Raw genomic sequence first — 13,738 nt, 5'->3', positions numbered from 1 at the left:
CACGATTTCCAGCCCTTTACAGCCATCCACATCAATTTTGGGGCGGTGTCGATCTCGTTCAGGCAGCTTCATTACGCCTAACACAGCCTACGAGTTCGTCCGCTACCGGCGGACCTGAAATATAGAATAAGCGAGTAGGACGAAGGAAACTGCTTATATAGTTCGGTACTGACCTTACCGACTTGAAGTGAACCACTCTTAGCATAGTACAATGCACACACGGAGTGGGAAGCGGCGTAACGACGCAGTGCTAATACCGCGGTACAGGCACCGTTCTTGAACGAAGGCTGTCGGTCGCAGTCGCGGGCGCTTCCATGAATGAGGTGCAATTACGGATAGTGTATTTTTATGCTGCCTTAGTAGTTATCGAAAACACAGTTTGCCTCTTATGCTAAACAGGCAACAAGTGATGGCCCTTTCGATGCTGCATTGTAAGCAACAACACCGCTCGTTGCCACGCGAGTACAGCGGGCATCGGCATTTTCGCGTGTCAGTGTGGCTAGGTGGTCATTGTCACCGTTTTCGATGTGCCCGGGACGTTCATGCCTTCTCGTCTCAGTGTGATCGCTTCTGATATGTGCATGAGAAGTGTTCATATATGCTTTGAACATTTCCTCATTATTTCGTGTGAGCGGTGCACGGTTTCTACTGTGCTTGAAGCTAACAGCGAGCGGTGGCCGTACGCGTGCCGATGTAAACAAATGCGCCGTTCTTGCGTTGCATAAATACTCTGGGCGCAGTGTGGCCCCTTCAAAGAGCTATGGCCACTTTGGTCAAGACTCGGCTATAAAAGCAGTTTTTATCATCCTATTAGCGTACATTCAGTGCAGGTCTAACAGTGGCAAATGCATGAACTCTGCTGCTATATACGATACGGCTAACCTCCGCTGAGTGGAATCGACCCCAGCCTTAACTTGATGTGGGCATCTGGCGAGTGCTCACGTTCGTGCATTTCAACTTCCGAAGCATGTTTGGACTCATATTCGGTACGAATAAATATGAATAACAGGGATACAAGCGTAGGCGGTGTGTCAATCGCGTTACGGTGCAATGTATTCGTTCAGAGGCACATCCCGTCATCATATTTCAACAACTTGCGGTTGTAAGTCGCACCAGAGTCATTGCCGGCCTAGGCATCCTGTGCAACAAGCGGCCACTCACACAAAACGAAAATTACAACGACTGACAAATGCACAAAACCATTTCAGCTCGCTTCTTGCAGCGTGCCTCTGTGTCCTGCGGGGCCCCGACGCCGTACATAGTTTCTCGCGGAGCCCACTAAGGTGGCGCCACAGCGCAATGCAAAAGGCGGATTGTGCGCATGATCTCAGGTCCGATGACCGATGAGCCATTCGATAAGTGGCAAGCTTCTCGTGACGATTTTCTGCTCTCCACCGCACAGGTCAGTGGCCCCACTGCCTTGATTGTTAGGTCTATCCAAGGCTGCTTTGTTGTGTGTCGACAACTAAACTTGCGGTTTGTTTCCATGTCAGTATAGGTTTATTCGCAATGGCTGCATGGCTCTCGGAGACCTGAGAAATCTTCTCTCCAACATGAGTGAGAGTGCAGGACTCAACCTGAATGGGGGGGTGCCAACTTTCTTCCAGTCCTAAAATTTGAGCGAAATGCTGTGTGTGTTCAAAACTTCGGTCATCGTCTTGTACTGCATTAGTTCAATAGGATGTGGCAGTGTTGTAGGGATGTGCGAATAATCAAACAGGTTTTAAAAAATTGATCGGCGACTGTAAATGAATGCTTTGTCTTTGACTTGTTTTGGCTGTGAGTAGGGTTTGTGGCTTCATACTTTGCTTGCTGAATTGATGAATATACATGTTTTTAAATTGATATTCTCAAGTTTCGAATGCTGCATACTGAAATTTGACCCAAAGCATATATCGAATGGCATATTTCCAAAATGCCGAATATTTGCGCAAGCCTAGTTTGGAATGAACATTTAAAAATCTTGCTGACAAGTATACAGTTGAAATGCTCAGGCTGCCACTTACAGTAAAACCCCGCTGATATGATCACGGCTGGTAAGAATTGCGGTATGATACAAATTTGTGAAATTCCACGGCTGCAATACACTGCTCTTAATACGAAAAACATCGGCTTTTACGAACGTCTTGCCGCACTGCTGCGAATCATACAAACGCGTGAGCAATACGGCAGCAGCAGCTGAGCCAGCTGAGTGACCAGCACAGACATGCCGGCACAGCGAGATCCAAAGTCACCAAGCAACCGGCCACGTCACGAGGCTGCGCAATCTCTCATTGGTTCCCCCGTCGAGTGGACCGGACCGCATCACAGCCTAGTTGATGCTTTGACCAGCGCAAAAGATGAGGACCACTGCAGCAACGGCGACCGCGGCAGTAGCCACGGCGGCTAAAAGATTCAGGAGATCACGTGCGCACACTTTCACGCCTTCCAGAAGGCAATCGCTGTCGAGTTGGGCAAGAAGAAAACGTACAGAGGTAGTAAACTGTTTTTCAAGGGGGAGAGAAAAAAATTAGCAGTTTTGCCTGAAAGGTGAAGCAACGATTGCTTCACCTAGTAGACAGCTGTACGAAGTAAGGCTAGTAGTTTTATCGGCCATATAAACTTGTAAACATTCGCTTACTACCTAAATTAACAAGCACGGTGTCACACGTGCACAGTTAAACACGAACACATTTCGCTCGATCACCGCGGGAACTCGCTGTCAAAACGCTGCAGTGAGGAAGGGCCGCAGCAGCAGCGAGCGAATATATGTTCGCGCTGTCTCTCGCGTCAACGCGAACTAAATGTTGAAAGCACAGCACATACTAGGCTATCTGGCAGTAGGCACACTTTGTCAACATCGCAGATCATTTTGAAGATGAGGCCCGCACGGGCACGCACTTTGCGCACATTGCAGATCGCTTTCAAGATATGGTGGCCACGCCGTATTGGCCACGTGCCGGTCGCTTGTTGCAACGCACCGGTCACTATTTGCAACGTACATGCTGGCTGCACCGCTAAAGTACGTGACCACCACATTCTAACGGCAACCTAAAATGCAGAAAAATTACAGATTGGCGATGTGTCAAGGGGAACTTAATACATGGAAGTCAATGTAGGATTTAGGTCAGGACCGCAAACATGCGACGTAGCAGCTGGGAAAACGCAGCAGCGAGGAACGTATCAACGCGGTTCCACTATTAGGAATTTTGTTCTGCTACAAATCATTTTTTCTTGATTTTGTGTATGATTTGATGATACGAATTTTGGGTGATACAAATATTTCACGTGATGCCGCGAGATTCGTATCACCGTGGTTCTAGTGTATAGTGTCACAAAAGCAGGCATTTTAGCTAAAATCACTAACAGAAGCAGCCTTGTTTAGGTGTACGGCTCTGTGATTGGAATGTAGCGCTTAATATCACATACCTGCCAACTTTCCTGGATTCACCATGTGCTGCATGGATTTTTACCATCTTGTAAGGTTTTACTGCCGAGGAAAATATCTCCTGCAAACTCAAGTTCCCCATCCTCACACACGATCATCATCAGGCCATCATTGTTGTGCCCACATTGGAAATGACTGTGGTGCCGCCATTTTGCCTGCACAGTAAGGGAAAGTTGATTCGACCAAGCTCATCAGTCCCATCAGGGTCGAAATAACTGATGTCATCTGTACTTGCCTGGCTGCTGATACACACCCCTAGCTGTGTTTAAAATAATTCATGAACGTGAAACACTCATAGACTGGTTTCACCATCTACTTGGAAGTTGGGTAAACTAAAATTTTGTGGTAGGCTTTGTTTTTATATGACAGATGGTGCAACAAAGCTTATTGACTGTCAGTTTTGCTCACACTTTTTGTTTTCCAACGTGGTCTACCATCGCAAAAAGCCTGCATGTTTTGTGTGAAAATTCAACACTTCATATGAATCCTAATTCTGAGGGCTTTGATGTTGATTACGAAGTGTCTTTAAGGGACGCTGACTAAAAAGGCCATCTTGCTAATTATCTTTACACTAATTATTCTAATTAAAGTTATGCATTGGCGTAAGTAAATTTTTATTTGAACTTTAAGATTAAAAACTTTAAATTTCCCGCAACATATTGCCGACAAATTGCATTTGAACTTAAAGCCCGAAAATTTGTTACTTTGACAAATTTAATTTGTTGCACTTCGAAAAATCACCCGGCACCCGATCATGTTAATTTGACATCTCTTCGCACAAGTCCGAGAAATTGTGTAACAGACCAGGATGGCAGTGCCCTTGCTAATCGAAACAGAGGTCGTGTCCGTGTTGTCTTCTGCTCTTCCTGTGATGACCAGCTTGAGAGCCCTAATGACCCATACTAATATGTGGCTGCAGGAGCCAGAGATGGACGAAGGTGAACTGGCCGACAGTCAGCAGCCACTGTGGCCTTCTCTCGAGGGCTGCACGGAGCCTGTGGATGCTGTCCTGCCTTTGCTCACGAGCTCCCTCTGGTGAGTCACTTTGTTGTGTGCCAATGCAGCATAGGCGTCAAGGTAGTGATGTGCGAACATGCAAAACATCAAAAAGTTTATTAAACTCTTTAATACACAGTAATGAGAACGCCGCCTCTACCGGCAGCCTCCGCGCACGTTGGCGGGAGGTATCTTCAAAACAAACCTTCAGTGCTCCTACCACTTCGCCAATCAAACACTGCAAAATTTGTGCTTTGGTCAACTCGCCAACATAATTTCTACGTGGCAGGAACTGTGAAAACAGAAGCATCTGTCGCGTTGTTTAATTTTCTGACCTGGCATGTATGATTTCTTAATGTCTCGAAGATCGGTACATAAGCAGAAGTGCGTGTTGTTTCAATTAGGGGTTGAATTGAATCATGAATGTTAGAATATAGTTCGACCTCGATATAATGAACTTCAATATAACGAAATAAGTTTATACACGATTTAAATATAAATTTCACTGCCGCCGCAATGAAATACCAAGACAATAAATGAAACTTCCATACGCGCAGATGGTCAAATGGTTTAATTACGTGCGGCGAACACACCTCTCAAATCGCACATCATATGACCTAAAGCAACCATTGAAGCAGAGAAGCGTTGTGTTCCATGTAAAGTAGTGGTGTGGGAATACTGAATAGTAGATTTCGAATTGAATATCGTATAGAGTCAAGAAAAAAAAGAAGCCATAGATGAAATCGAATATCAGGAAACTAAAAAAAAACTAAAACAGTATAGACCACTTGTGGGGACTCACACATGCTCTTGGAACAAGGGAACGACAACACAGTAGTGCAAACAATCAAAAGGGCATTTATTGCACCTTTCATACACTAATGCACACTACCCGAATTACAACCAATTGAACATGCACATGGGCGCGCGACAAATCAAGCAAGTCCGACTCACCGCGACCCGATAGCGAGCGAATATGTTCGCCCCATGCTGTGACACCATCGCCTAGTCGTTCACGTGTACGGTCACGCGAACGGTAGCGCGTTCGAACGATCTGTGTTCGTCCATACCGGTGCCCCGCTCCGAGCCACGCGAGACGTCTCGCGAAGCGTGGATCGGCGCACGCGCGGACGTCTGCATCGCTCACCGATCCCAACCCAAAAAGGAAGCGCCCTCGACCTTTCTCTCCCAAGTCACTCCGCTGTTCGGCGGCGTTAGCATCGCGACACTCGCGCCATGTCCCGCAATGCGCTGCAACCACCACGACCGCCGCCAGGCTTAGCCACGCGGAGAAGCCGGACTACAGGAGACATGCGAGGAAAACATCAGGGGATGTGTGAGAGTCGCGCATCCCCACACACTTATAACGTAACCGCTTCTAGTGCAGGACCGGATATAGTGCGGTCTTTTCAGACTCCCGTTAATTTTCCCATAGCACTGCATGTATACACGTGTCGCTTATAGTGCAGTTGCGGGAAACTAAATACCGGTTACAGTGCAGCTGCATGGGAGTATGGAAGTCAGCAGAAACGGCGAACGCTCCCCTCAAACGGGCGCCCCAAGGAGTGCTAGAGGAAGAAAGAGAGACGAAGTGGAGGAGAAGGGCACGTGGTGCGAACGAACAGCCAGTGAGGCTGAAACCAGAATCTTGAGTGCGAGTCGTGAAATATTACAGCGCGCATAGCGAGCGAGGGCCACGAAACTGCCAAGGCCGGACAACGCTTGCTTCACGATAACGGCAGTAAACGAAACTTCAGGGAGCGGGCGGCGCCGGCACGGCACGGGGAAGGGCGCACGCAGAGACCGTGGAATGTGAGGGAGGAGGGCAGCAGGGAAGCGGATTTCGCCTCGACAACTCTGCCGCTTCGGTGGCTCTCCTCGCCCTCCTTCGTACCTCCCTCACTTTTGATGGTCACCGTGCGCGCCCGCCGCCGTGCAGGCACCGCCGCTACAGGCATCGCCGCTACAGCCGGCCCGGCGCCAGCTCACCGAAGTTTCGTTTTCTGCCGTTATCGGGAAGCGGGCGTTTGCCGGCGTGGGCAGTTTCGTTGGCCGGCCTGGGACAGCGCCGCTGCTTCCCTTTGCGCCATAACCACAGCGTGCAAGGTCAACACGTGACTAGAAAGTAGAGGAAGCATAAAGGAGAAAGAAGGGTTCACTGCCATTTTCTACGCATGGCTACGGTAGCGTGGCTGAGACGTCGGCACGTACACGCATCTTCCGGCGCAACGCATAATCGGCGACCTTGCCATTTGAGAGAGGGTGAAATTTGCGCTGCCTTTTTCTTTTTTTTCTTTTTTTTTTTTTTCTTCCTTTTTTTTTTTTTTCTTTGTTCGCGTGCGACATTGAGGGGTCTCTAAGCTTTTACTCCATGGCGGTGCAGGCGCAATGCCGGTCGGAGGCGCCGCCGCGTGATTTGGTTCGAATTAACAAGATTCGACTGTAAATTGAATGCAAACGTTCTAACCGCATTCCTCGACTGTCGCATACGCGTGGCGGCTCGGTGCACATGTTTTGCATATGTGCGGGCCTTGAAAATTGTTGCTTTGGTTATAGTGCGGTACTGCGTTCGAATTAAAAGGACTTATTTTTGACGTATTTGTGCACCATAGTGCTACGTACGAACGGTGCGAGTCGTCGTGAAATATCGCGGCGCGCAAGCACATAGCAAGCGAGGGCCACGAAACTGCCCACGCCGGCTGACGCTCGCATCCCGATAGCGCCTCTTCCTCTTCACAACCACAATCTCTCTCTCTCTCTCTCTCTCTCGCATCCCGATAACAGCAGTAAACGAAACTTCAGGGAGCGGGCGGCGCCAGCATGGCGACGCGCGTGCGCGGAGACCGTCGAAGGTGAGGGAGAGGGTGGCAGGGAAGCACATTTGGCCTCGGCAACCCTGACACAAAATGCGGCTCGAGGCGCATCGGAATGGTGCGACGTTAGGGTGATGATTCATCCGGCGAATCTTCGGTTATCACTGTAGCTCATCAACAGTTGGGGCTCGCTCGCAGGCTGCGTGTCCAGGTGGCACAGTGCATCAGAAACTGAGTACACTGTCTTTGCCGGCGATGGTGACCTTCGACCCACGTCGCCTCTAACAACGCGATCTCGGCTACTAATCCGCGCGGGAGTGTCTGTTGGCGCATCTTCCGTCGACTGTGCGCCGATGGCACAGGGAGATTGTCAGCTTCACTGCTGGAACCACACGGTCTAAGATAGCGAGGCACATAATCCACATGTTCAGTTAGGTGCACCTCCGCTTCTTCCACTAATTGCCGTATTTTTCTCACCATGTGAGGTGTGCGCTTCCGTATTCCGAAGGCGTGCTTCGTCAAAAATTTCTTCTGAAATGAGGGACGATCCATCACTAACCTGGGAACTCTTAGACATCCGAATTCTGCGTGTCAAGTGAAGACACCGGCATGGTTTGCGAAGCAGACAACTGATGTGACTTGCCGCCGCAAAAACGAGAAACACGAAACGCAAAAGCCGAGAAACAGGAAAAATTGAGAAATGAGTAGTGGCGAACTGCACCCAATTTTATTTTAATTTATACGTTTGAAAAAAAAAAGTCGCAGTTTGGCCCAAAAGGTGTAGCATCGATTACGATAGCAAATCAGTAGACAGCTATACAAAGTAAGGATAGTAGTTTTATTGTCCATATGAACTTGTAAACATTTCCGTATTAACTATATTAGCAAGCATAGTGTCAGCGCACACAGGCAAGCATGAACACATCACACTTGATGAGCGCGGACACTCACTATCAAAACGCTGGTGTGAGGAAGCGCCGCCGCAGCAGCAGCGAGCGATGTGACGTTCGTACTGTCGATGCTTCAACGCAAACTGAGCACCGAGAACACACAGCACGCACAAAGCTACGAGCTGCCGACGCACCTATACTGCCTAGCCTCTGCCCCCAACTCAAATTGCTTTCAAGATACGGTCCCCGCGACCATGCAGTACGCAGTTGATGCCACTGTACAATGCTGCGTAGGCGCGCACTTTTTCAACGTCGCGGATCACTTTCAAGATACGGCGGCTGCCGCCGCAGTAAACCCCCACCCCCATGCCTCGCACGTGACAGAAGAAGCGCGCTTCTGCCCTGCCTTTCTCCTTTGCACGTGCAAGATTTTTCGGCTGACCCTCGACAATCGTCGGCTGACCCTCGCACGCTTTCACTCGCACATACAGCATACGGGGCACGGCGACGTCGTTATCGCCCTTGGACTTTACATGGAAGAGCTTCGCGCCAAAACCAATTTTAGGGCCTGAACGCGTCATAGACACCATCTTGAGACAGCAAATACGGATCTCAAAGGCCATGCTTTTGCTGGCGGAAAGCGAAAATACGTCATAGGTGTCGCCCCTGGCACTTTGGGCAGCCAATCTCATCGTCAAGCCACCAAGCCAAGCGACATGAAAAGTCAACGTGGCCGCTCGGGCCGGCAGTTCGCAACGCTTGATGCGGGAATGGTCCCACAGTTGCGATGCAACAGCGGGGTTACCAATGCATTGGGTTGTATGGGAGCTATGCCGGGATTGATCGAAAACGATGCAACAGCCAGGAAAACGCAGCACTCGGGGACGTAACAGCGGGGTTCTACTGTAATGCAAAGCGTTGCGCAAGTTGTTGCAACTCTAGACACACATTGTCACATAGCAGGCAAGAGGCCACTTGTTCAAGATGCCCTGCATTACAAAACACACCAAAGACTATAAAGTTGGTGCCTTTTAGGGAATTGAAAAGAAGGGGAAACTTTGAGAGCGATTTTACCAAAACTGTTTTTTGCCTTTCTTCTCAGCTTTCGGAGCTGATTTCTTTGTAATCGTTAGGCCTATTTGGCTCGGCTTTTTTTTTGTCATATTTTTTGGGTTGCAGTGCAGGTCATGGCATTCTTGCTCTCACTTGACTTTTTCTAGATGTATGATGTGGCTATTTGTTTACCCAAAAATTGTGCCTGATGTGAAAGTAAAAAAAAAAATGGCAATTTGCTCATTTGGTGTTGCGAAAAACAAGCAAAAATTTCATGACCTTCAGGACACATTTAGCTAAGCAGTCAATACTCAATGAGCTTTCCATTGGATCTCGTTCCAAGGCCACCAGGAAATGCAAAGGCGAAAATTTTTAATATAATGTTCTCAAGATATCACTCTGAAACTTGTACGGGAGCATCAGGGAGGCATTCGCAATATCTGTGCCAATTTTCATCAACATAGGTGAAGGAATTAGAAAGTTGGTGTTAAAGCCACATGCCCCTTAAGGTTTGGTGCCCAGCCAATGAAACAGTCTTTGTGGCCACTGTAAAGCATTCGGAAGCCTGAGGAAACCTCTCCACAACAATAGTGAATGTACGGGCAACAACCTGTGGAGGGAGCTTTGTTGGAGGCAGCAATGTTTGCGACATCAAGTGCGCAGATTGGTCCGAAAAATTGAGTTGCACTCCCTGCAGCATCCAGAATTTGTCACTACTATGCATTGGTTCTGTGGCGTAGGTGATGCTGCCCCTGGGAACTCCAAATGATCGAGTAAGTCAGAAAAATAAGATGTCCCAAAACTTGGTCAGTGGCTGTAGTACTAATTCTACAGCAAAATTTCTGCTTGAACGAGACTTTTGACGTGTCCTGTGAATTTTGTTGTAGCGGGGTGTGACTGTAAGCGTTCTTGCTTGCCAGTTGCATGTGTATTATGTAGACCTTGTCTTTCTCTTCTCTTTCTTGGCCCTGCACTGTGAGACTGTCCGTTCCAGGTCTTTACTCGTTGTTGACGCAGGCAGCGCAGCCTTGGGCGCAAGCTGCGGCTACAGGGCGTGACGACAGTGGGGGCACTGGCATCGATGACTTGTGCAAAGGCGCTCCAACTGCCGGTGCGAGCTCCACGTGTGGCTTCCCTGCGCAAGGCACTCGAGCAGTATGCGGCCGCACTTCAGGATGGCTCCCCCCTCAACGAGGCCTCCCCATTGCAGGTGGGTCTGCACCACCGGCTGTGTTCCAATACTTGCCGGAGACGGCTAAGCAGACAGCGGCCATCTTAGGTTTTGTTCTAATTCTGACGAATCCATTATGGAGCACGGCTTCGTAAAGACAGCATTGAAGTCAAAAAGATGCAGGCTACTTCGCTCTCCAAACAAGATGGTAGCTGAGTAGGAAGCTTGGAAATTCTGCAGGAATGTCGTCTGGCACAGAAGGAAACGTAGCCAAGCTTTTTTTTACGCGCTTAATGTAAGTTACATTGTGTTTTCCATAGGTATGCACACACAAACTGCTAAAATACAGAGATATGTGCTTTTCTTAGCTTTTTCTAGTTGCCGCAAGGTGGCGTCGCATTGCTGAGACTTCTTCCTGGTTCCAGGTGCATTCCATTACTTTGGCTTGAACCTGTCCTCTTAGCTGTCTATGGAGACTGGTACTGGTCAGAATTGGAACGCACCCACAGTTGTGTTGGGCATGTTGCTTTACTCATCTGCCGGAGGCAGAGGAACACAGATGACACTCCAGGTCTGCAATGGCTGTTGCGTTCTGCTGAAGCAAAAGGTTGCGTGTTCAACAGCCAACCCTGGTGGCCTCATTTCAGTGTGGGTGAAATGCAAAAAACATGAGGGCGTCACGCTCGGACTGCATTCTAAGCAGTTGTTAGTCGGCAGAAGTAACCCACCGCAGTGGTGTTTCAGTCTCGTGTTGCTTTCTTATGTTAAGCCCTTTCAATCAATTAACCAATATAATTAGTTGAGAACAAGAGAAAGTAAGCGTGCGCTTTATGACTGCGCGTGTGTGCAATATTTTTTCTGCGGAATCCACAATATGACCGGTATGTCATATTGCACGACTGCACTGTAAGCGATATGCGTATACGTGGAGTTCTTTCGGAAGGTAAACGGGAGTCGGAAAAGCCCGTGGTATAGTCGGTTCTACACTATAGGCGGTTACATTATAAGTCGTCTAAGCTGTAGTTGGCACCTACGTAATGCGAAGCGTTGCACCAATAGTTTCAGCATAAGACAAGAGGAAGTTTTGACGTTCCACTCAACAAGAATCATCGCGGCACGAAACGCTGACGTGCGTCGAGATGGCAGGGCCTGAGCAGCCCGAGATGTGCTGTGTTGTTTTCCTATTGGATAGTGTTTTGAGGCAGTGACAGGAAACCTTAACAAGATCGAGCCGGTGTGCGACGCTGGAATACGATGCGAGAGCAAAGCATGATGCCCACTCGGTGCCGCCTGCAGCAGGGAGCAGCTGCGCGTTATCGCCCATGCATGAAAGAGAAAAATTGTCATCCACCTGAATGCAGCACAAAGCTATAAAGCAAACCCTGACCAGGACGAATTTTTCCTCAACTGGAAAGCTTTCTTTCTGAGAAACCCGCACAGTGTTCGGCCCACGTTTTGGCAGTTTCTGTATTGTGCAGTACTGCGCTTCTATTGCTTTCTCGCGAAGCTCATTCTAAAGAGTCGACCACACGTACGCAATATTCGAGTGACAGCACCTTGACAGGTGGACCCTATCGCAAAAAAAGTTGCAACCAAGTTTGATTGCTGTCTGATTAAATACAATTGTACACCCATCAAAAAAACTCAATTGTGCCACGAGGCCAACCTTTTAACCAGAGGGTACTAGGTGTAGTTTACAGTGCAGTCCACTTATAACGATACCCTATATATCGGACTTAACAGTACCAACTTATGCATTAGGGCTATGAGAAAGGAAAATCGCATATAACAATACAGTCAACCTCGATATAACGAACCTCAATGTAATGAAGTTCGCGATGTAACAAACTATTTTTATTTCCCCATCTTAGTTGTATTAAATTACCAAAACCTTGATATAACAAAATTCTCGATATAACGAAGTTTTTCGCTGCAACTACAACTTCATTATATCGAGGTTTGACTGTATGTTATTCACCGCATATCGGATATAACGATTGAAATTTCGTTTCTGGCCGGCGTTTTTCATGCAGAACAATCGTGAAATTTGCATTCCTAAGTTTCCCTTAAGGGGAGATGCGGGGATCAGATCGCGAAAATCGTGAGAAAAAACTATTTTTGGAAACCACCTGTTTCGGTACCTGCAACGCCTAATCTATGCTGTATCAAAATGATTTGGCTGAAAACGCACTAAAAGTGCCAGGGCGAGAAAACAGCTTTAAATCGCTCAAAATCACCGCAGTTCACGGAGCCATATCTTGTATTTCCCGCCACCGAGCGCCGCCATCTTGGTATCGTTCGAAAACTCAGTTTCACCATTCTGCTTCTCAATTTGTCGGTCGTCGCCATCTTGTAACAATCACGCAAACACAGATGATGCGCGGGTCTGCTGGAGGTAGCCACACAGTCCCTCCGATGAAAGTGGGCCTCCGATTGGCTGCCGTGCTGAAAAACGTCTCCCCCATTGGTGGCTGCTGTGGCAGCGGGCAAGATCGCAACCGCAGTTGTCTGCTTCGGAAACCACACCGGTGTCTTCACTTGACATGCAGAATTCAGATTTCTGAGAGCAGGAGGATGGATGCACTCCAACCCAATTTCATTCTTCTGTAAATTTCTTTCTCGTGATCAGGGTCCCCTGTAAGTAATTCACCTAGATGAGCGTACTCCTTTACAGACTCTAGAGGCTGACTGGCGATCCTGAATTCTTGTTCCCTTGCCAGGCTCTTCAACATTATGTTTGTCTTCTGCATATTAATTTTCAACCCCACTCTCGGTTAAGGTCCTCAATCATTTGTTGCAATTCGTCCCCAATGTTCCTGAACAGGACAATGTCATCTGGAAGCCGAAGGTTGCGGTTGCTGAGCAGCCGTTGATCCTCACTCCTAAGCCTTCCCAGTCTAAGAGCTTGAATACTTCTTCTAAGCATGCGTCTCCTTGCCTGACCCCTTTCTTGATAGGTAACTTTCTACTTTATTTGTGGAGAACCAATGTAGCTGTGGAATCTTCGTAGATATTTGCCAAAATATTCACGTATGCCTCCTGTACTCCTTGATTATGTAATGGCTCTATGACTGTTGGTATCTCTATTGAATGAGATGCCTTTTCATAATGTATGAATGCCATATAGAGGGGTTCATTGTACTCTGCAGATTTGTCGATTACCTGAAGCAAATAGTAATTAGTTGCAAATAATTTTGAAGCAAGTTGTTCAAGTAGTTGTGGGGTTTGCTTAAAACCTTGACATAAGAGCCATATGTTGAGAAATATAAAAAAAAGTTTGTTCTTTAGTTGGCAAAAAAATAAACAGGTTCATCTCTGGAGTTTATCTTCAAAGTTCCCTATTCAAATATCTTCACGTAAAAATTCAAGTTCAACATTCATTACAACT

At 47.8% G+C, this 13,738-nt stretch overlaps 1 protein-coding gene across 5 annotated transcripts in view; it reads left to right on the top strand.

Moving 5' to 3' along the window:
* The window catches only part of LOC119441339 (telomere-associated protein RIF1), a 198,948-nt gene that overhangs the window by 161,795 nt on the left and 23,415 nt on the right, over positions 1-13,738 (top strand). For all 5 annotated transcript variants that reach the window (XM_037705955.2, XM_037705956.2, XM_049661157.1 and 2 more), the window contains exons 30-31: positions 4,347-4,462; positions 10,197-10,389. In XM_037705955.2, coding sequence (XP_037561883.1) covers positions 4,347-4,462; positions 10,197-10,389 — 309 coding nt within the window. The remainder of the gene's footprint in view (positions 1-4,346; positions 4,463-10,196; positions 10,390-13,738) is intronic.

This window comes from Dermacentor silvarum, chromosome 2 (assembly GCF_013339745.2).
Source record: "Dermacentor silvarum isolate Dsil-2018 chromosome 2, BIME_Dsil_1.4, whole genome shotgun sequence".
NCBI classification, from domain to species: domain Eukaryota; kingdom Metazoa; phylum Arthropoda; class Arachnida; order Ixodida; family Ixodidae; genus Dermacentor; species Dermacentor silvarum.
This window is presented reverse-complemented; position numbering and strand designations above follow the sequence as displayed.